The sequence below is a fragment of the Alosa sapidissima genome, chromosome 3, assembly GCF_018492685.1.
Source record: "Alosa sapidissima isolate fAloSap1 chromosome 3, fAloSap1.pri, whole genome shotgun sequence".
NCBI classification, from domain to species: Eukaryota; Metazoa; Chordata; class Actinopteri; order Clupeiformes; family Clupeidae; genus Alosa; species Alosa sapidissima.
Window position 1 is genome coordinate 28,864,343 of NC_055959.1, and position 24,056 is coordinate 28,888,398.

General features: G+C 42.0%; 1 protein-coding gene across 2 annotated transcripts; it reads left to right on the plus strand.

Moving 5' to 3' along the window:
• Window positions 1-5,476: 5,476 nt before the first annotated feature.
• LOC121705509 lies at window positions 5,477-12,027 on the plus strand. Of its 2 annotated transcripts, XM_042086520.1 has the most exons (3): window positions 5,477-5,534; window positions 9,026-10,859; window positions 10,893-12,027. In XM_042086520.1, the coding sequence occupies exons 2-3, from the start codon at window positions 10,263-10,265 to the stop codon at window positions 11,517-11,519; spliced, it is 1,224 nt and encodes a 407-aa protein (XP_041942454.1). In that variant the 5' UTR covers window positions 5,477-5,534; window positions 9,026-10,262; the 3' UTR covers window positions 11,520-12,027. The 2 variants fall into 2 exon arrangements, with proteins under 2 accessions (XP_041942454.1, XP_041942453.1); XM_042086519.1 differs by having other exon boundaries at window positions 9,026-12,027.
• The last annotated feature ends 12,029 nt before the right edge of the window (window positions 12,028-24,056 follow it).

A 24,056-nucleotide genomic window follows, 5' to 3' on the forward strand; every position in this document is an offset into this window, starting at 1 on the left:
TCTCAAAAATGAAAAACGGATAGGACGGTAAAGCCTTGGAAGATCTACGGAACGGTGTTTGAACCAAATTTGTACGTTAAGCGGTTTGGGCTGAATAGCGCGCACAAAAAGGTAAAAAGAAAAATAATAATAAGAAGAAGAAGTTTTCGGATTTCAATAGAGGGGATGCATCCCCTCTAATTACTTGAAAAAAAATTATATCCCGAGAAAAGTGGATTTTGAGAGGTACAGCTCCATAGACCTCCATGCATTCTGCACTCGTGGTCGAGCGCCCTCATGTGGAACCACAGAAGGAACTGCAACCAGTTCAGAAACCGGAAGTTTTCCGAGAGTGGTAGTTCCCCTTATAGAGCTGGTAAGTCCCGCCCTTTCCGCTATCCCCGCTGGACCTCTAGATTGAAAAATCGTTAATGCAAGTGAATGTGAGAAAATAATTATTTTCTGGTCCCGTTTGAATTTTGCCATGAATGTGAACATATGTTGTCTGTGAATTTTTAATATAAATTTTCGTGTAAAGATTGCTACAATTGAGCGGGTAGAAGTTTGATGCGGTTAAACTTTGTGTGAGAGCAATTTGTGGACTACAACTTTCCGCTAGACGACAGCTAACTAGTTTCCTATAACAACCATCAGTTGGTCGAGATGTAGAGGGTTATTAAGATCGACTTTGAACACAGTGAGCCATACAACTTTACAATCACACTGTATCATAGTGTTAATGTGTTGAGTGAAGCTAGACATGTTTCGAATATTTGTGTTCCCATGTGTGTTTATTCCTGCTGTTACAAAAACTAGCATCTCAGTTAATGTTAGCGATTAGAGCTAGCTCACGTCACAGGCGACATGTAGTCTTTCTCGTTATGTCTTTTCCACAACTGATAGCCGAAGAATCATATAATATACTGTCAAACTCGTAACATGAAAAATTATATTAAAAATTCACAGACAACATATATTCACATTCATGGCACAATTCAAACGGGACCAGAAAATAATTATTTTCTCATTCACTTGCATTGACGATTTTTCAATCTAGAGGTCCACTGGGGGTTTAGCGGATGGGCGGGACTTACCAGCTCTATTAGACATTCTCTGACATAATATACATAGACGCTGCATTGGCTGCTGGAAACGAGAAATGCTGCCGCCATCTTGGACCGGTCATACTCCTCGTTGCTTTGCAGCAGAAGACACAAGATGCCAGCCCTGTGCAGCATGTTCCTGCTCAAATCGGCGGACCATCGCAAACAGGGCTCGGGGGATTTACTTTTCACAAGTAAGATTTAACATGACCGTACTATTGGTTGTATTTTGTGAATAGAATATTACCAGAGTTGAGAAGGAGCAAGGATCTTTGATATTACTGTATGAAAATCGTAGCCAGCTAGCTAGGCTATGTTTACTCGGTGTTCACCCGGCTATGAACTGAGACTTCTGAGATAAGTCATATTCCAGAACACTGACTTAGATTACAACTGACACAAAAAGGCTATTGTAGAAATAAATCATACTAGATTTGGCCGGCGAATTTTACACAAGTGGCACAAGACTGTAGCCTATTGGGCAATCACTAGCTGCTACTTCTAGCCTAAGCGTGTTGGTAGCCTAGCTTCACTATTTCCTGAATAAAGTAACTTTCCAATAGCTTAACTTCTTTATTTATCAAGTAGCTTAGCCACACAAGCTACACTTTTCTTGTCATGTGTAATTGGCACAATTTAAAGTAGCTTCCTATGTAGAGAACTAGCCTACTGCTGTGTTTGTGTTACTAATACATTTGACTGGGTGGTAGTATTGTGTAGTGTTTTATTCATGGCAGAGTAACTGATAGTTCACTACAATTTCGAAGTAGCTTGCCCAACACTGTATTATTCACATGTCATTTACCCTAACAAGAATAAGATGCCTCTCAAATTCCTATTCATTTATTTATTTTATATCTCCCCAGAACAACTGCCTTGCTCAAGGAGACTGTGAATGAACTGAACAGTCTCCTCACATCCCTGGAACTGAGGAAGGTGCAGCTCTTCATTGCAGTATTGCAGGGCATCTGCTACACTGTGACTGAATATTTGATTTATAAGCTCCACCTTCATCACCTGCATTCACCACTCTGTGTCCCATTTTCCCATCGTCTGGTTGACTCAGTCCTCTTTTATGGAGTTTACCCAGTTTCACTATGTACTGCTATCTTATTTGCCCACCTGCTGTCTGAAGCACTTTTTTTCTTAGCCAAAGTGTACCCAAGCAATTTTAGCAAAGTGGGAACATACAAAATTACATGCACCAGTTGTCGAAATCATAGAACCAACTGCATGACAGTAACCTCTGTCTCACTGCCCGATTATTTACTGATTGCAATGAACGGGGCTGATCTTAGCAGTTTCTAAAATGTTTCTTAATTCCTCTTTATTTAATCTCTTCATTGGGGCTGAAACCTTTCTGTGAACTGTAAATAACAGATGCTGTTGATGAACCAAAAAGTCACCTTTTTGTCTTGAATTGATGAACTGTTACACTTACTATGCCAAACCAATGTCTGTTTTTTAAGGATCAGAAACAAACCTACAAACTTGCACTTTACAATATTTATGGAACTTGTAAATAAACATGTCTTGTTTATTTGTTTTTGTTTAATTTCAATTCATGTATCATTTATATTTGACTTAATTCCATTGGTACAGTAGCCTACATAAGACATTCCACAAGGTGCATTCTAAGCAAAGATTCTAGAGCGCTCCGCTCTAGAATCTTTAATTCTAAGGCTTTGGCTGCACGCTTGTCACTACGGCAACGACATTATTTAGAATGCATTTACTTTTGAAGGAACTAGGCTACAGTAAAGTCTTGGATACGGTGCTACTTTGTAGCTTAGGAATAGTAATTCTTACGGAGAACAAGGCTACTTGTATAGCTCTCACGGTGCTACTTTGTAGCTTAAGGACACGACTCTTACGGAGAACAAGGTTTCTAAATACTTTTCTTTCTTTTTATTCTTGTTTTAATATATCGTGTTAAATTATATTGTTTGTTCTTAATTAATATCATTGTATTATAGGCTTATCATATAGCTCTTACGGTGCTACTTTGTAGCTAAAGCAGGGGTCTCAAACTCAAATGAGCTGGGGGCCAATTCTGCCAACGTCATCTGTTTGGAGGGCCGGCTATTTCTGAAAATGCAATGTTCTTTTTTTCAAATACCACACAAAACTGCAAACAGAAAGCGCAAGTGTTTTTATCTAGTTTTAGACACCTGTGCTAGCAACCTTAGCTTATAAATAAAATAATGATAAAATAAATATTAATACAAATTATAAAACAAATGAAAAGCATAAAAACAGGTATGTGTGTGTTTCACACCAAATAAAAATATTTTCCTCTAACTTTTTTAAACCTGGCAAACTATAGGCGTCAGGGTTAAGAAAGCAACACCATTGGATTTTTATATCAAAATTTCAAAAGGCCATGGCTTGAAAGTGGTCAGAGATAAAGTCCTACTGTAAATGTAAAAATCTTTGAGTAAAACAAAAGTTTATGAAGGGGGTAAATTTACCCATCTAATTTGCCACTGGATGGCAAGCACCTCAAATTATGCACCTTTAAATACTGGATGAACATATTTGAGCATGTTTACTTTACTTTTTTCATATTACCCACATAACAAATTAACAGGAAAACACCTAAGATGTATACCAACACCTAAGATGTATATGGTTTCTAAACCACAAGGCCTACAATAAAGTATTCTGGTTAAATGAGTTCCTATCGCGGGTAATCTGAGTACCCAGAAGTTCGCATCATATTGCGGGTGACTTTGTAGTTTAGAGCCCTATTTCTACTAGCCCTGCTGTCTGTACCACGTCCATTACAGACCAGGGCTCCGAACCGGTTCAAGGAACGAAAACGAAAACCGAAAACGAACGGAATTTTACGGAATTTTACGAGGAGCGGAAACGGAAACGAAAACAAAATGATCTTCAACTGTTCCGGAACAGAAACGTTATTCTGAAATCCACAAAACCGGTTAATAATTTTTTTTTTCGTTCTCTATATATTTTATAAAATTTCACAAAAGCATATCCTAAGTGTTCTACTCGTTTGATTGTAGGCGAACAGCCTAATAATTTGATTTCTGCAGTTTGAAAAAAAAAACCCTGAATAAATGGACATTTGGTCCAAATGTGTATATTTTGTCTTGCTGTTGTAATGTAACCTATCCGTCTGCCACTTCGGATCTTAGGCCAGCTAGCGTAGGCTACTGAAACTGATTTGGAAATTGCTTGTAGCCTATGCGTAATAGCCTATTTTGCCTGTCCACGCCTTGTCGTTTTAAAGTCGGGATTTGAAATGTTTGCGCAATTATAGCCTATTCTATGCAAACGGGATTAACGGGAAATTTGAGATATGCCTTGTCAGCAACAGACAGGTTCGTTTATAAACAGGGTTGGAATTATAGCGCAAGCCTTTGAAGATCTCCATATGGATAAAACTTAGGCTACAACCAGGTAAGGAGTTTAGCACGTATCCAGAAATATTTTTGATAAGAAATGATTTATAGGCATAGGTTAGGCCTACAGTAAGTCTGTAGGCTATGGGATGGATAGCCCATCTGAATGTTTTTGGATGCCGCCTGTGATTTATTATTTTTGGGCATAGCTACGGTATAGGCTAAATCAAGGGGAAATAATGAGTACGTCTATTCTAAAGTCCACAAAAATAGACTTGATATGCTCGCCAAACACTGCCGGAACTTTAAGAACGAACGATATTTTGCGTTCCGAACCGGTTCAGGACCGATATGTTGGTGGCGGAACGCATGCAAGAACGAAAACGTTAAACATAGGCCTACCTGAACCGTTCGGAACGGAACGTTTGAAAAATAATTTCGTTTTCAAGCCCTGTTACAGACACTATCATCACGATTACCACTGCAACCTCCAAGCTATGTTGGGTAGAGGGTCGAAATAAGCATGGTATGCTTAGTGAACACCGTCGTACACGCAGACGCACCTCCATTCGATAGACGATCGATCATAATCTCCAAAAGGATATTCTCCTTCAGATTTAGAATAGGTGAATAGCATAGCCTACCTAAGACTTCATCACACGTAAAAGTTTTTCAACATTTGGTGTAGGCCTATTTCTGCTTCATTTCTGCTTCAATTTATGCAACACTATGGCCTGCATCGCTTCCGCGTCATTACAAATGCACGTCTTTGTGTTTCTCGCGTGTAATACAAGTATTTCCTGAAAACTTTGCGCAGCGATTTTGGGTTTGAATGAAGCTCTGGATGTCTAGCACATAGTGGAGCAGAGTACAAATGAGATGTCACCGTACTTGGAACTATCGTCTATATTAATCAGTATCGTTGTTTGTCACAATTAAAAAGTCTCAAGGGCCGGATTACATTATTATTTTGACATACGTCGCGGGCCGGAATTGGGCCGGACGCGGGCCGGGTGTTTGAGACCCCTGAGCTAAAGGAACTGGTTCTTAAGGATAAATCTTAGCACTCAGCTGGAACGGGAACAAGGTGGCTAGATACTATTCTTTCTTTTTATTCATTTTACTGTAACCTAACATATTGCTGTTATGTTTGTCATGTTAAGTTCTTATTGCATGTTATTGTATTATATTGTACATATAGCTTTACTGAGACATGGCTAACTGAACTTGTTCCGGACAGTGCCATCACTCCGGTGGAGTTTTTCTCTGCTGCTCGCTCTGACAGGACTGAGGAATCTGGAAAATCGAAAGGTGGCGGTGTTTGCATCATGACGAACAGCAAGTGGTGTGATCCTAGAAATGTCACCGTTCTCTCAAAGTCCTGCTCGCCTCATCTAGAACATCTAGCGATCGTCTGTCGACCCTTCTACCTGCCCCGTGAGTTTACTTCGGTAATATTCAACGCTGTCTACATTCCTCCACAAGCCAACACAGATGCTGCGGTTTCAGAATTGCAAGAAGTGTTAAATAGACAACAACACACGCACCCTGAAGCTGCGCTTATTGTGGCCGGTGATTTCAATCAAGTACATCTGAACCGGTCCATGCCTGAATTTATTCAACACATTCACTTTCCTACACGTGGTGACAACACACTGGATCACTGCTACACACAGTTCAAGAACAGTTACAAAGCGAAGTCTCTACCAGCTTTCGGAAAATCAGATCATGCCGCTGTTTTCCTACTGCCTATGTACAAACAGAGAAGTCGGACGGACCCCCCAGTGACGAAGGAGGTCAAGCGCTGGACTGACCAATCGGAAGCCAGGCTACAGGACGCCCTTAGCAACGTTGACTGGGAGATGTTCAAGACGAACTCTGCTGACATCAATGAGTTTACGGAAGTATCATTGAGTTACATCAATATGCTAACTGATTCCATCATCCCAACTGTAAAGATCCGAAGCTTCCCTAACCAGAAACCATGGGTGGATAGAGAAGTGAGAACGGCATTAAAGACACGCACCATGACTTATAATGCTGGGCTTATTTCAGGGGATATGACGGATTACAAAGCAGCATCTTATAGTTTACGTAGTGCAATTAAAGATGCTAAGCGGCGCTATAGAGACAGAGTTGAAGCTGATTTCTTGGAGGGTGATCCAGCACGAGTGTGGAAAGGACTCCGAACCATCACTGGCTTTGAAAGAAAGTCCCCTCCTATGATGAATGTGAGTAAAGCCCTCCCTGATGAACTTAATGCTTTTTATGCTCGCTTTGACATGAAAAACACAGACTATATTGGACTAGCTGCAGCATGTGAAGCAAATGAGGATGCACCTTTCTGTGTCTCTGAGGTCGATGTGAGCAATGCCTTTAGGAGGGTAAATTGTAGAAAAGCTACTGGACCGGATGGAATTTCTAACAGGGTTTTGAAATCCTGCGCTGCTCAGTTAGCTCCTGTGTTCACTTATATCTTTAACACATCATTGGCTCAAGAGACAGTTCCTACTTGCCTCAAGCAGTCTGTTATTGTTCCAGTACCGAAAAACAAAAGTCCATCATGTCTGAATGACTACTGCCCAGTAGCCCTGACGTCTACAGTGATGAAGTGTTTTGAGAAGCTTGTGAAAAACATTATCTGCTCATCCCTCCCTGCCTCCTTCGACCCCCTCCAATTTGCTTACAGAGCCAACAGGTCTACAGAGGATGCCATCTCAAACCTCATGCACACCACCTTAACTCACCTGGAGGAGGGGAATGGGAATTATGTGAGGATGCTGTTCATTGACTTTAGTTCGGCATTCAACACGATAGTACCTCTCACCTTGGTCACAAAGATGAAGGCCTTAGGACTGAACACCACCCTGTGTCACTGGATATTTGACTTCCTCACCAACCGTTCACAAGTGGTTAGAGTGGGGGGTCTGACATCTGACTCATTAACCATCAGCACTGGTGCTCCCCAAGGCTGTGTTTTGAGTCCACTGCTGTACAACATCTACACACATGACTGCAAAGCCAACAGTAGTCATACCTCCATCATCAAGTTTGCAGATGACACAGTGATCTTGGGCCTGATTAGTAACAACAATGAACAGTTCTACTTGGATCAGGTTGATGAGGTGGCACAGTGGTGTCAATCTAACAGCTTGACACTGAATATCAATAAAACCAAGGAAATGGTAGTGGATTACAGAAGGCAGCAGCAGAACTACAGTTACACCCCACTAATGATCAGCGGGCAACCTGTAGAGAGAGTCACAAGTTTTAAATACCTTGGTGTCCACATTACTGAAGACTTAACATGGACTGTTAACACTCAATATGTTCTGAAGAAGTCCAGACAACGACTCTACTTCCTTCGTCAGCTAAGGAAATTCAAAGTTTCTACATCCATCATGAAGGCCTTCTACACTTCAGCGGTTGAGAGTGTTCTAACTGGTAGCATCATCACCTGGTATGGGAACTCCACAGTTAGAGATTGTAGTACTCTGCAGAGAGTAGTGCGCTCAGCTGAACGTACTATAAGAACTCAACTCCCTGCTCTACAAGATATCTATTCCAGAAGAGTACTCCTAAGAGCCCAAAAGATTCTGAAGGACACTTCTCATCCTAACAATGGATTATTCCTACCGCTGAAATCAAGAAGACGCCTATGTAGTCACAAAGCCAGAACTGAGAGACTCAGGAGAAGTTTTTATCCCCAGGCCATCCGAACTCTGAACTCACACTATACTGACTTTGCACACATTCACTCCTCAGCACTCTCAAACATTTCCCAACTCTGAACTCACACTATACTGACTTTGCACTCATTCACTCCTCAGCACTCATGACCCCCACACACACACACCCACACACACCTACAAGACTTTTAGCACTTTTACATCCCTCTCCCTATGCTACAGACCTTTTATTTATTTTCTTATTTCATCACACGTCAAAACACATACACACACACACACACACACACACACACACACATCTGACTTTCTCCAACTTTTGCACACTTTTTATTTATTATTTTTGATTTCTCCTCCATCTACCCATGTCCTTGATTGCCTAGCCTTTTTCACTGTCATCACTCACATACATTACATACAGTACTCTGCTTGCAATAGTAAGTCCCTGCCCCCCCCCCCCCCCTACATACACAGCACATTATTTCATCAGGAAGCTTCTCCAACACACATCCCCAACATACTTACAGCACACTGCCCCCCCCCCCCCCCCCCCCCCCCAATACACAGCACTTTGTCTCATGAGGAAGCTTCTCCAACACACATATTGCACACTGCCCTCTCCCCACATACACAGCACACTATCCCATCTCCCCTGTCATCCCCCCAACACACACACCAAGACCCCTGGCAGTTGGGTTAGCCCCTTGAGCCGTGGATCTGCCCAAGGTTTCTTAATCTACTAAACCCCTCTTCTACTGCACTTTTTACCCCCCCCATAAATGCACAAATAGGCTGACACCAGACATAATTTCACTGCATTTCTTACTTCCAGTAACTATATGCATGTGACAATAAACTTCCTTGTATCTTGTATCTTGTATCTTGTATATAGCTCTGAAATAAAGAAACCATCAGTACGCTACAACTGTCCGGCTGGAGTTTGCTACAGTAAGAGCTTGACCCTCATCGATTCTGACGACTGTCTGATGTTCTACAGTGCTGTGACGGCTTGGTGTCCACAAGGAAAGGTCTACACGGTGTGTCTGCCTGCCACAACTCTAACGGACGGTTCTTCGTGGAGCAGAGCACTTTCGGAGGACTCACATCTAATCAGCTAACGTTATTCAGACAGCAATTAGCCTACTGGGAGTCGGTGCAACGGTCAAGAACTGTTTTAGCCTACACATCTTCACGGCATTGAACTGTGAGTAACCTACAGTACATTCAATAAGGTGATCAACGGATTCACATTTCGGATTGAGAGAGAACGGCTCTCCCCCCCAGTCAAGCGTAACGGAATTGTCGCGAAGGATCTGTCGCTTACACAATTACAGACAGGCACACACTCACACGCATTGGCTATATACTGATTTGCATTCACAAAAGAAAAGGACTCTTGCAATTGAAAACAATTTCTGCATGTTTTCTTGTTTGCATATTTTCCATTGTATTAATTTTCACATTATCAGTAATCAGAGAGTTTACATACTACTTCAATGCTATAATTGTTTTATGGTGATAATCTAATAATAATATAGATAAACAGTATTTTATTGAGACCTCAATATTAGCCTATTAAGGGTTTTTTTTCTATTCATCTAATTGAAAATGTAAGTCATAATGCCAGTATCAGATGGTGTAGGGGAGTTGGGAGATCAGGTGGCTTGTGTCCTGCATGGAACAGAGGACTCGCAGAATATACCCCATCCAGACGCAGAAACATCTGAAGGACTATGGAGGCAAGTAATGAAAACAAAACAACAAAGTCTGAATGATCACCAGGTACAACTTCGGAGAGATGATTTGCCACCAGAGGATCTTCGACACTCTGAACATACACAAAATCCCACAGAGAACATGACCTGGACATCAAGATGAAGAGGCCAAGACAAGGCTACTCGCTATTTATGAAAAGTGGAAGATTCAAGCACGCACAGCAAAATAACAACTGAAGTCATTCATGCCAAAGAATCAGCTGTGGCCACTCATTGATGAACTCAAGAGAGGTAGAGAAAACATAAAGCAAGTATACTCTGACATAAAAAGGCTCATGGCACCATCTATTGAATTAACAAGACGAGTTGACATGTGAATCAGTAACAACAGATATTATCATAATTGCTTATAGAATGCTAGACACTGAAAGCGAGTTTAATGCGAGAGATAACAGATACTGCCTTCATGACTTGCCTAGCCATGATAATGCATTTTCTGTCTATGGATCTGCTCCCTCGTTGGTAAATGACAACACATCTAACCGTCATTCGGTGATATCATCAATGGCGGCCAAACGTACAGAAGCAGCAGCAGAATTGGCAGCAAAAGAAACTGAGTATGAGATGATGCTCAAAGAACACAAACAAAGAGAGTTGATACAAGAGCTGGAGGAAACTCAACGAAAAGAACTGGAGGTCCAACGCCGTACTCTGAAACGACTGCAGACAGAAAGGGAGTTGAAAGTCGCTCAAGCCAAGCTGGAGGTCTACAACAAGGAGACTGTTGCTGATCCCAAAGGAAGTGAGCATGGAACAAAGATCACATCTTTACCTGTCACTGTCCCTCTGTCTCATTCTGCAACGCCCCTTCAGTCTGACACCCCTTCACTTGCCCAGGTTTTACAAGACAATCTAACTTTGAACAGGCTTCCAGTTTCAGAACCATTAATTTTCAGTGGTGATCCTATGCAATGTATGGAAGGCCTGTTAATAGGTAACAACTGTTCCAGAGTGATTGCGCCAAAGCAAGACATTCTCGATGGAAACGAGGAGCCCTATGCTGTGAAGACAGACTTGGGATGGAGCATTGCAGGACAGCCATCACAAGGTCCTGGCTCATTGAACATAAGTCGTTTCTGTCAAAGAATCAATGCCAATAAAATGCCTCCAACAACTTCTACTAATGCCATTCACCTTCTGGAGCCTGACTTCAAAAATTGCAACAAAGATACAACAAAGATTTCACAAGATGACATCAACTTTCCCAACAAGCTAGATGAAGTTATAAGGAAGAACACACACAGTCATTATGATATGCCTCTACCCTTCAAAGACAGACCAAGCCTGCCAGATAACAAAGTATCCATGTTGGCCAAGAAACGCCTCGATCATATTAGGAGAAAGACCTGCATAGAGAAATGCATTAAAACCTGCATAAAGAAACACATAATGAGAAAGAGAAGGAGACAGACATGCACAAAAAGAAGGAGGAGAGGACAAACATTCTTAAAGAGAAAGAGAAGAAAGACCTGCATAGAGACATGCATTAAGATCTGCATAAGGAAACACATAATGAGAAAGAGAAGGAGACAGACATGCACAAGAAGAAGAAGAAGGAGAAAAACATTCTTAAAGAGAAAGAGGAGAAAGAGATGCATAACTAAGAGTTAGCGCCACCATAAGATGTCTGAAGTTGAGTGTCCAATCCAGAAGCTTGTCCTCCTGCTGGATACTGGCTAATCTGACTTCCTCTCCCTAAAACCATCTATCCCCATTAGTGTTTCCCTTTAATATTGTTTGGGTAATATTTTTAGTCATTTTCAAGTTTAAATCATTGATCACTCCCATTGTCCCATTAATCACTCATGATTGGTGGGAGTGTAAATAAACATGTCTTGTTTATTTGTTTTTGTTTAAATATACCTGTTGTTTATTTGTTTTTGTTTAATTTCAATTCATATGTATCATTTATATTTGACTTAAAATTCCATTGGTACAGTAGCTTACATAAGACATTCCACAAGGTGCATTCTAAGCAAAGATTCTAGAGCGCTCCGCCAACCATCAGAAACCATCAGTACGCTACAACTGTCCGGCTGGAGTTTGCTACAGAACTTGTCTAACAAATGCTGTTGATATTGAATCCAGTTACTCCATTTCCTTTACTTATGCCACACCAATGTCTGTTCATCAAACTTTATTTTTGATGGCACTGAACTGAAAATGTTAATGGATTTTTTTCTGTCAATTTAACTCATTAAAACTTGTATCAACCAGTTTCTGTCTATGCTGTCAAACAAATATTAAAATACAGACAACCATGTTTCCTGTATCATACAGCTTTTCTACTGGGAGGTTTACAACTTATTCTGTCAATTTACCCAAGTTTGTCACTAAACCACATAGGCCTACTTGGAATACCCCTCAGATGTCTGAATGGCACTGATCTCACTTAAATGTTTATGGAACCTTTCTGTGAATAATGCTGTTGATGGAACTTCTGTCAACTGTGAACTATATTTAACTCATTAAACTTGTATCAAACTAGTTTTGTCTATTCTGTCAAACATGGATTATGTTCCCAGTTTTGATATCAGACGTCAGGTCACTTTATATCATATATCAGAATATTCTGTCAGAATATTACTGTTAAACCCACTATGAATATTAAAATACGCTAAATCATGTGTCCTGTATCATAGCTACATGTATGACCTTTGCAGCAAAAAAAAAACGCGTGAGAATTCGTTCAGTATTCAGTGAATATGATTTAGAGGCCGTTTACACGACACCGCCGGGTGGATTTTCTCTTACCGCTTTCACACCTTTAACGACTCCGGCAAGAAAAGACCTCGCGTGTACACACAGAGGTGTAACCAGAGACTTTCTAATGTGGAGACACAGCACTCAAAAAATACTCTATAGAAATGCATGGGGCTAGTTTGTCACGCCAATATGGCCGTTGTCTACACATATCCCACCCCTTCCTCGGCAAAACGTCGACATGTGAATACATTGAGCCAATCATGTGGTGTGATGTGAATACATTGAGCCAATCATATGGTGTGTTGTGAAGACATCGTGCCAATCATGTGTTGTGATCTCGCCGCTGGAGCAAGATTGGTGTCGTGAAGCCAGTTCGACCCAGTTCGGCCAGTTCCGCTGTGCAGAAGCTTCATGATAATTTCGCGTGAATCGCGTAGAAGAAAACATTGTTGAAACAGTTTGTTAAGCCAGAGAATGCTTAATAAGTGCTCTGGTTAAGCAGTCGCATGAAATAAGGAGACTACAGAAAATTCGGTTTTCAATTCAACTGTTAAACTAATAAAGTTCATTTTCAAGGTATGTGACTGCTATGTGAAATTTCAAATGCTTTGCCTACGCATTGCATTAGGTCTGAGCACCACTGGAGAAAACACTAACATGCAGTAAGCTAATGTTTAACTAAGTTAAGCTAACGTGTGCTTCTAACTTAGCCACTAAAAGCTGATAGGCTACATTGTGCACATAAATCATGACAGAGGAAAGAAAAACATTTTAATATGATAAATAAATGGTTTGGTTTGTTTTGACAAGCAACATGTCAGGTCGAGTGCCGTGGCTGAGTTGAGAGGTGGGGCTATGTCGTCATAAATTTGCCGGCTTCGCACCTACAGGCGTCTACATGGCGAAAGTTAGCCGGCGGTTTCAAAAGTTCCCACTTCGGAAGTTGGTTTCAAAAGCTATCGGTTTCAGTCTCCTAAACTGCCGGCGTCGTGTACATGCAAGGCGTAACCGTTAACAAAACCTCACCGGTTTCACAAAAACCGGCGTCGTGTGCACGGCCCCTTAAAATCCTGTTCGGTATTCAGTGAGGTATGATTAATTAAGTGCGCTGACAGTTCATCGCACCGGCCAAACAGATTACACTGAGTGGAGTGGATGACCGGTCCAAGATGGCGGCTCCACGTCTCGTCAGCACTAGTAGGGTTGTAATTATTCTATTAAAGATAAGTATAATAATAGGAATAACTGATTGCCTGGTTGATTGCCTGACTGATTGCCAACCTGGGCACCCATTAATGGCCACAGTTCCACCCAGCCCCCGCAGTTATACTGCGACGAGCTGACAGAGGGGAGGACCTGCGTGCCACCCATCCCCCCAGCATATGCACACATCCCCCACTACCACGACCAACCACACCTCGCCCCCAGACCTTCACCCAACACGCCACTCTTGACCTAAATATGTACAGTATGTGAATGGCTAGGTTGAGGGATATATCTAGAGTGTAGCATTAAAAGAAGTGGGCATGCATGGTGAATATCTGTCAGGATTTCCCCATGCACACCACACTTACCCTGTGTAAGATGTATGCCTCCTCAATGTGTGCATTAAAATAAGTGAGGCATGCAGATAGACACCTGATGAGGCATCTACCTGCACTCCACTCTTACCCTAGCCTGTTTTGTAGTTTTTGTTTATGTTTGATGTATGTCACCTAACATGCAGTGCAATTAAAAGAGAGTAAAGCGTGCTGTGTGCTTCCAGGACAAGGCGTGTGCATGAGCGTATGAGGAGGGTGCACACCGGGGGCCCAGGGCCAATAGATAACCCACAGGACCCAACCAATGCCAAAACCACACAGCGACCCGCCAGGACCGAGTCTCCCATGTCATCCAATGGGGCCCCGTCAGAATAACGATGGGAGAGGGTTTAAGCAACTGACGGATAGCAGGCCTATAGCCTATATAGTCCAGGCAATCTGTGAGAAAAAATCACCCAACCCAAAACTAATTGCAACAGAAATTATTTTTGTTGTATTCAGTTCATGAAACCTTCCCAAATCACATACCAAAAGTCCATGAAAATCCAAGTGGTGGAACATTGTCAAAATTGGAATTATGTGTGCATAGGTCAATGGCGAAAAGCTGCACTTTTGGCAGTTTTATTGAACTTTTATAGTACAGGGGATATGTGAAAATTAGGTCAAATTCTTTCATATAAGCATGAAACTTGGTGAACTTGTACAGTTTGGAGCCCTGAACATTTTCAGATATAAAACAATTATCAAAAAACCCTAATGGTCGCTGTGGCAACCATTAAATGTTCCACTATAACTGAATTACACCTATATTCTTCATTATATCTCCTGAACCAAACATGGTATCTCAGAACAAGTTTGTTTGCATCTTCCGTTTAGGGTTTTTGTTGCTTCTTCGCCGGCTCTGCCATTATACACACGTTTGCAACAATCGCGTTTCGTTAGCCTGCCCCTGTGCTGTGAATGCAGGATGTAAACTGATCCTGCTTCGGTCGGCGGGTACGATACACTGAACTTGCAAGCGGGATATTCTTCCATATCATATACCGACTTACGAAGATGAGTAATTAAACGTTGCCTGGTGTCCCTTTAAGAGTGCATTATCAACAGTGATGGGCGAGTGCACAATTACACCCTGCCTTTCTCGTCCACAGGAACGTGCACCAGCGCACATCCATGTAAAACATTACAAATTACACGATTAATATTGTCGTTTACGTACGTGGGTTCAATTGGCTGCTGCTCATTGTCAAAACTCAAAAATCGAAAGCATGACAGAGGAAGAGGGTACCAGACTAGGCCTACTTCAGTTTAGCCTACATTCAGAACCAAGAAACTCTGGAGTCTTTCTCAGGTGTGTGTGATCCTTTCGTGAAACAGAAAGAAAAACTGAATAGGCTATCCCTCCTGCATGCGGGCTTTAGCAGGCGGGAGCGGGACATCATGTTACAGATGCGGGCGGGAGCAGGACTAAAAATGACACATTAATGCGGGACAGAATATTGAGGGAGCGGGCGGGCCCAGCTAACACACAACTAAACAGCCACGTTGCCTATAATTTGCCAGTTGGTCACGGCCAACTAACCTTCTAGCAACCTTCCTGCAACGTGGCCACAACGTTGCCACTATGAAGTGGCCATTTGGTGACTTGAGCAACGTTGCCACAACGTGGCGCTAAGGTCATTTGGTAATGTTGCTGTTTGGTGGTGTAAATAACGTGGCCATAACGTGGCCCTATGGTCATTTGGTAACGTTGCCATTTGGTGACTTGAGCAACGTGGCCATAACGTGGCCCTAGGGTCATTTGGTAACATTGCCATTTGGTGGTGTAAATAACGTGGCCGCAACGTAGCGCTATGGTCATTTGGTAACGTTGCCATTTGGTGACTTGAGCGACGTGGCCATAACGTGGCCCTATGGTCATTTAGCAATGTTGCCGTTTCCCCAACACCAATTGTTAGCTGAGGTTATATCAAATGCAATAATAATCAGAGATATTATTTCTTTCTTTTTTTTTAAGTCAAACTATCTTCCAGCCAGAAAAATGGACCACTGGTTTGTACTGTTTATTTACTACCTGATGACTCATCCCCACAAAAATAATGCTAAACTGAGATTAATGTTGACCATCCAGAACTACAATTTTCTAATTTCCACAAACTCTGACCCAGTTGAAAAATAGCAATCAAATATATTCAGATACTGAATTGATGAATCATTTATTTTAAATGCATGTAGGGAACACATTAATAAATCACACTGACAATTCTTTCTATTAACATTTGAAGTAAAATTCATGTGTTTCATGAATTCAAGTGATGTGTACAAACAAACCACGTTGCAGGGTAGGCATTGGTCAACCAGGAGAGAGCATAAAGACCTTGGAGAGGCTGAGGTGGAGGGCATTATAAAACTTATCACACTTAGACCTACTTATACACGGCGGTGAAATGGCGTATTTAGCTGTCTAAATTCAAATCATATGCTGGGGGAGAAATCGTCGGACATCCATGATTATTTTGTTATTCAGCACCCCTGGTCAAAAATATGTTCCCGTGAGCCCAGAAGTAGGCTATGATTTGAATGTAGACTGTTGTCAAATTTGGCAAATACAAAACGGGAGAAACAATATGGTTCATGCTCTCTCATGCTGTTTCATTCGTGCCGAAAAGGAGGGAGAATGAAACATTAAGCACGTTCCACTTTTGCATAAATAATTCCTGAACAGTTTTGGTCAGGGCTGATAATGCAACTGTATTTGACAAAGGACCGATATAGGCTATTTGCTAGTGACAAAATATGAGCTTTCAGTGTGATACGATCTCTTTGTAGATTACGTTTAATTAAAACGTGTTTCATCTGTTCTGGCTATCCTGCTATTTGGATCTTACTGTATCTCACTCAATGAACAACATCTCAACACTAAATGAATGATGATCCGTAATTGTCATCATAGTCATATAGGTAGACATAAGATGAAATAATTAATTCGATAATATTTTCCATTTTTGCAGAGGAAAAGTTTTGTGTAAAGGGAATTAAAGGCCTGTCTCATATAGACGCCTGTCTCTAATACTAGCCGGTGCAGTTTGGCGATTTGGGAAAATAAAAGCCCAGGCTATTATTTGGAGTTTTACAGTAATACTTATAGCAAAACCACTCACTGAGTTCGCAAAACTAAAAGCACAAACACTGCATTGCACACAGTTTGCAATTTTGTAACACACACTTTGCACAACTGTAGGCACAATGTGGCCAACATGTGAAAACTGTTTTAGATAATTGGTTAACTTTGCAATCAGCCTAAGCACTATAAATAAGCCACAGGTAATGTACAATAGAGGGAGCAGGAAGAGTGAGAAAAGTAAGAATTAGAGGAGGCTGAAGAATAGGACGTGGAGGTGAAGAAGTAGGAGGAAGAAGAGGAGGAAGAGGATGCGGAGGTGAAGAAGTGAGAGGGAGAGAATGACAAGGACAAGGAGGTGAAGTTAGAGGAAGAGGACAAGAAGGAGCAAGAGGTGGATGGGGAGGGGGAAGAGGAAGGGTAAGAAGAGGAAGAAATAGCCCTTTTACAGGCAAATCAGTCTACATGTGGGGATATTGTCATGTCAGGCCTGGATACGGCATTCCAGAATATATTTTCCCCGGTGCCTTGGAATAGGACATTGCATGTGATGTACACGAAATGTAGACGAGAGAGACGACCCGATGTAGACTGATTTGTTTTGTCTCAGTGAAATGCTATTTTGTGTTTTGACTTGGAAAAACACACTTGTGTTTGTTTTGATGTGTGTAAATAAACACTATACTTGAAGTTTGGATCCCTGTATGTTTACAGAACTATGACAAAAGTATGACCTCAAACTGACATAGTCTACCTTGTGCACAGAGAAAGAAAAAGCCATATGTGTTTTTTATTCATACCATCAGTGTGTTGTTGGCACATTGTGTGATTGTGATGGCTTGTGTTTACTGTTAAATACGAAAACACCATTTTTAAGAAGGTGTAGGCTAATCAGCTAAGCTGTGTTAGCTTTTGCAAGAGAACTACAATGTTTTGCTGACTGGGTGAGAGGTTTTGCCATTTGTGTGTAGAGTTTTGCATAAAAAGCCGTAGTTACAAAAAATGTGCTTAAGCAAGAAAAAACTGTAATCGTTTTGGTAGTCTGAAACCCAATCAATATTCGCTCATTCGTTTGGTCCCCAGGTCAGGTGTCGCTTTCGTGAAATCTAGGCATTTTGTCGCTACACTTCCTTGTGCGGGCGTGTGTGGTGGGTGCAACTTTTTCCACGGAGGATTGCCTGGGACTGAGACTTCCAGTAAGTGTTTTGAAACACGCCCTTTTCACTTCAGTCAGTGAGTGTATTTGAGATGTAGAGGGAGAACAACGTTGAGCGCTACAGTTTCCTTGACGGGCTCTACGCAGTCCCAAGAAAATACAACATGTTCGTGTTCTTTGTAGCTAGGTTAGGCTGCATATCCTAAAACATCTACCAGCGAAGATAACACACAGGCCAAGGTAAGGAATTGTTTTCGCCTACTAATAAAAAAAAAAATTAAGTTGGGTTAAAGCGTTAAACTGGCTTGTGACATCGTTCAGGCCATTCTTATTGGGAAGTAACTTTACGCCATTCCTTATAGATGCTGAAACTTGCTTTCGTAGTGATTGTCCTGGTTTTGATTGAAGGTAGGCTATGTCTTTATTTCTTCGAACTTGTTTAAATAAGTAGCCTCGATAACTAAAATATTACATATTTCGTAATGACTGGACCTACTTACAGGATCGTCTTCTCGGCACATTGATGTGACGTGTGTCAATGACTTCGATAGAACAATGACGTGTGAATTTACACCGGAGCAGTCTACCAATTGCTCGGAGTACTCTCTAAAAATAGAGTTTAATCCAGACGAACCACTACTAAAGAGGTTTGTAATTAAATCCATTTATTAATTCAGTGCATCAGTCCTTATCCTTTTATTCTACAACATGATCATTTTATCACTCCTTATGTTTACAGAGATTATGGCTGCTCTCTTAGTAGTGTCGGTTGCGACAAATGTTGTTGCACTATTGACGTTGAGGTTGGCTTTTTGCACGGTGAAGACAGTAAAGTTACCGTGGAGAGAAATGGAACACATGGGAAACACATTATCAACACCTCAAAACACAGTGAGTGTACTTAACGTTGAGATGGGCCTATGATTGATTGATATGAGTGTGCTGTGTTATAGCCTACTGTATCTGTTAATTAACGTGAAGATGGAAATGTTTGCAAAGAAAGCTGTTCATTTCAAATGCTCATGAAAATATGAATGCATCTGCTTTATTCCAGTAAAGCCCAAAACTCCAACAATCATAAGCGTGAATCTAACAGCAGATGGGAATACAAATGTGACATGGCTGACCCACTATGAAGGAAAGTCTTTTTTAAAAGATTTAAAGACTGAACTTGAATTTAAATCTATGAAGGCTGGCGAATGGGTAAGACATTTGAACAGCAGCAACATGAGCTGTACAGTGATACTTTGGTGTTTTGTTTACCCTTATTTCTTATTCTTATTTTGTATTTTCAGAACAAAGTTACTGAAGAAGCCATTCATAAAACACATTATGAATTTAATAATTTAGAACCAAACACAGAGTATATTGTCAAAGCCAGGGTCAAGGCCATAATCAATGACGAATCTCACTTCAGTGACTGGAGTCAAGAGGTTCCATTTCTCAGTGGTAAGTAAAAGTAACTATAAAGAACATACAGAAACTCCAGCCAGTAATATATTAGAGTAATGTATTACATGTTAACAATACCGTTAATTCTTTTTTATTATTTGTCTAGGCAATGTTGAAAATGTTACTAAGAAAGTTGTGCCAGTCATATGTCTGATCCTGATCGCCATCGTTTGTACATTAGTCTGCTGCTATGTTAAGTAAGTACTAGATTGGATTGGTTGTTTTGACCATTTGAGCATGTAATAATAATGGTTATGGTTATTGTATTTAACAGACGCTTTTGTCCAAAGCGACTTACAGAATAAATATTACAATAGTTAAAGGGGAAGGCGGCGATTTTACGCATTTTGAAGTCCATAACATTGTTTGTCACATTCAGCAATCATCTCATGACCAATAGCTGCCCCTTTCCGTGAGTACACTGTAAAACCCTGGTCTCTGTAGGTATCCCAGGCTCTGAAAACTGGAAACAAAAAAAGTAGGGGCAGCTTGTCCCACTAACAAAAACAAAACGTTGCGTGGAGTTTCTCTGGGAGCACTGAGGGATGAGATACCTCTCTGGCATGTTCTGTTTGGTCCTTGGTTCAAATATAATGTACATTGTTTTGGACAAAAGCATCTGCTAATAAATGTAAATATAAACACAAACACAACTTCCTGTGAATTTGCTGAGGAAAAAGGACACTGAGGAAAAGGACATTGAGGAAAAGAGTTTTGAATTGTACAAGAATGTACAAAAGGTTGTGTGGAATCTTGTGTCATACAAGGTCTGATCTTCCTAATGTTGTAAAAGAGAAGCTCAGAGAAGTTTAGTCGGTCATCAATTATGACGCCCAAGTTACGTTGTAATTTAGTTGGGCTCAGTGAAGATGAGCCGAGTTGGATGTTAATCTGTTGGGGAATAGCTGTATTAGCTGGAAACACCAAGAGCTCTGTTTTGGGGAGATTAAGCTGGAGGTGTCGATCTTTCATCCAGACTGAAATATTCTTAAGGCATGCAGAAATACAGTACATTCTGAAACGGTATTAACAATAACAACTACAATAACAACAACAACAACAATTCTAATATTTTGAGATTGTAGATTTTTGATTTCCATGACCTGTAATCCATAATCATCAATATTAGAATAATCAAGGTCAAAAAAGGTTTGAAATATTTCACCTTATGTGTAATGAATCTAAATCAGTGGTTCTTAACTGGTCTGGCTTTGGGACCCACAATTTCCCATGTTCATCAAGTCGCGACCCATATAGTTTTTTAGTGTTCAAGACAACAGATATGGTGAGCTACATGCTAAGACATTCAGACATTTTGCCTGTAGGCCTATCTGTTTGGCATGTTGATGTTTGGCATTACATTCATGCTCTCATGTGCCAGCAATTCACTGCACACCACACACTGGGTGAACTTTTGTTTACCGCTAAAATTATTTTTAACGAAAAAAAAAAGATCCATGACATTATTTTTTTAGATGCACCTGTAATAACTAGATGGACACTTCCAGAGAGCACAGACCTCTGCCAAGGTGAAATTATGTAGGTGTGAATACTAGATCAGCTAGTTCAAGGCGTTTGGCTCAGTGTGGAGAATGGACTGAACTGTCATTTGATTTACCAGAATGAGTCCCAACATTTCAACAGTAGCTGCTTTCAGACATGAGTCAACATGTTCTGCGGATGTCAAGCAGTTGGGCCCTATATCTGAACAACATAACCAGACATTTGGAACTCCAAACTTAGCCAGCTCTTACACAACTCCCCTCCTAGTATTTCCGACCAACATTATGTACATGAGCTCATGTCTAAGCGCAGCGTAGAACATGCGGCGATTCTGTTCCTGTGCGTGTTCAACCATGTTTCTCCTGTTCAACCACGCTGAGATTCTGTTCATTTGTGTCGGTGTCGTTCACACATATATCTGAATCACCCGAAGGGCCGGACCTCCGTTTGACAAAGATCCGCATATACTGTCTGAAACCAGCTAATGTCTTTCCTTGTTTCAGAGAGCTCAAATATGCAAATTCACACCAACATTCTTCTTCTGAACCTGATGGCAGGTTCATTCATTAATGCTACATGGTTAAAGTCTCTCCAGCTGTGGAGAGACACATCCCTCTTCACCAAGGGCACACTTGTTACTGTGACAGTCAGGAAGGTTGTGTCAACAAATGCATCCCTGTTAGATCTTGGGGGCAACACAGAGGGGAGATGCGTGAGTGGCTGTTGAGGGAACCCGCTGCACCAGGAGTGCATGTGCTTTTACGAATTTGACACAGATAGACAAGGAAGACACCATAGACACTCAACATAAGGAAACATGCTTTGCCCTCTTCTCTTTTTCCTAAAAGATGACAGTGCGTCATTAGGTGTGTTCACACATGGTGAAACACTCAACTTTAACTTCAAAACATAAAAGGGCAATAGTAAAAATAGTTTAAAAAGTAAAGTACATAATAATTAAAAAGAAAGCATAAAAGACAAGGGAGAAAAATTGAAAGACAAATTCAGAATTTGTAACTCAGTGATAACTGAGTAATAATAATTTAATTTAATAATCATAATAATAATAATCATAATAACTTCCCTCACGGGATCAAAAGAGTATACTTATACTTAACAAGGAGTGTACTGTCTACAGTTGGAGCCTTTTTGATGTCATCCGAAAGTTGGTTCCAGAGTTGAAACACATAACAACTAAAAGCTTTTACTAACAAGTTTTGCTCCTGAGACCTGAGAGGTGGAAGGTGTGTACTGATGTCTCTTAAGCCAGCTAATTTATTTCAGGTGGAGCCAGGTGTGACTTAGGCCCATTTCACACCGGGTGTCAGCTGCGTGGCATGTCCGTTTTTATTTCGGCTCCCATTGTCAGACACCAAACAGGACGAGGACCACAAAAGCGTCACGTTCAAAAGTTTATTTAAGGGTTGGGGGTAAAGGGGGTTCCGGGGGGGGTACAGGAGTTCCAAGAGTCTGCGTGTGTGTGTTCCCCCAGTAGCCGAACAGCGATGGCAGGAGCTGGATGATCCGGGAAGTCCTGGGGGAAGCACACACACAACAGCAATTGAAACAAAGCAGCAGTACAGTCAAGGACTAGGCGGTATTCGTAGAAGAGGGACGGAAGGCAGGTCAAGATTACCGGGGCTGGAGAACACAGAAGTAGTCGAGCGGGTCTGGGATCACAGGCAAAGAGTCAGAGGCGTTTTCCAAAACAGGCAGGTAACTGGTGCTGGTTGCAGACGATCTGACAAGTGTGGACTGAAAAGCAAGGCTTTATATACAGGACATGATGAGTGGTGAATGCAGTGCAGCTGGTAGGTTAACGAGGGTGAGGCAGAGCAGAGCAGGAACAGGTGGAGGTCATCAGACTTCAATCAGCACGTGTTACCAGGCAGAGAGAGAGCTCATGACAGAACCCCCCCCCTAAGGGACGGCCCCAGAAGTCCCCAAGAGTGACACCACGTCGGGAGGGCGGAGGGGAGCCGGTGGAGGGCTAGAATTCCTCCGAGCGGTCCGAGTGAACCTCCTCATCCTCGGAGGGAGCTGGAGGGTCGTGGACAGAAGACGGGACAGGTACCGAGACAGGGTCAGGGTCAGGCACAGGACAGGAAGCCGGGCGGGCAGGACGGTTAGGGACCCCTCTGGGGCGGCCCCTACAGATTGCAGGTTGATCAGGATGCAGACGGTGGAAGTCGGCGATGAGTGTCCGGTCCACAATCCGACTGGCTGGCACCCAGGTTCTCGCCTCAGGTCCATAGCCCTCCCAGTCGACGAGATACTGGAGGCCCCTACCTCGCCGTCTGTACCGAAGCAGGCGTCGAACGGTGTACACCAGCCCACCGTCAACGAGGCGAGGAGGAGGAGGAGGAAGCGGCACGGGGACCAGCGGGCTTTCATGCGTCGGCTTGACTTTCGAAACATGGAAAGTAGGGTGCACCCTCATGGAGGTTGGCAACTGGAGCCGGACTGCGGTTGGGCTGATGACCCTCTGGATAGGGAACGGGCCGAGGAATCGAGGTGCCAGTTTACGCGATTCCACCCGCAGTGGGAGATCCTTGGCTGACAGCCACACCTTCTGGCCAACACGGTAGGCGGGTGCCGGCGATCTTCGGCGGTTAGCCCCAGTGGCATAGCTGACAGCTGACTTGAGTAGCGTGGCACGAGCTTGTGAC

What these genes read in the sequence shown, in the direction of transcription:
- LOC121705509 (XM_042086519.1), top strand. Translation starts at nt 10,263, where the DNA reads ATGCTAGACACTGAAAGCGAGTTTAATGCGAGAGATAACAGATACTGC.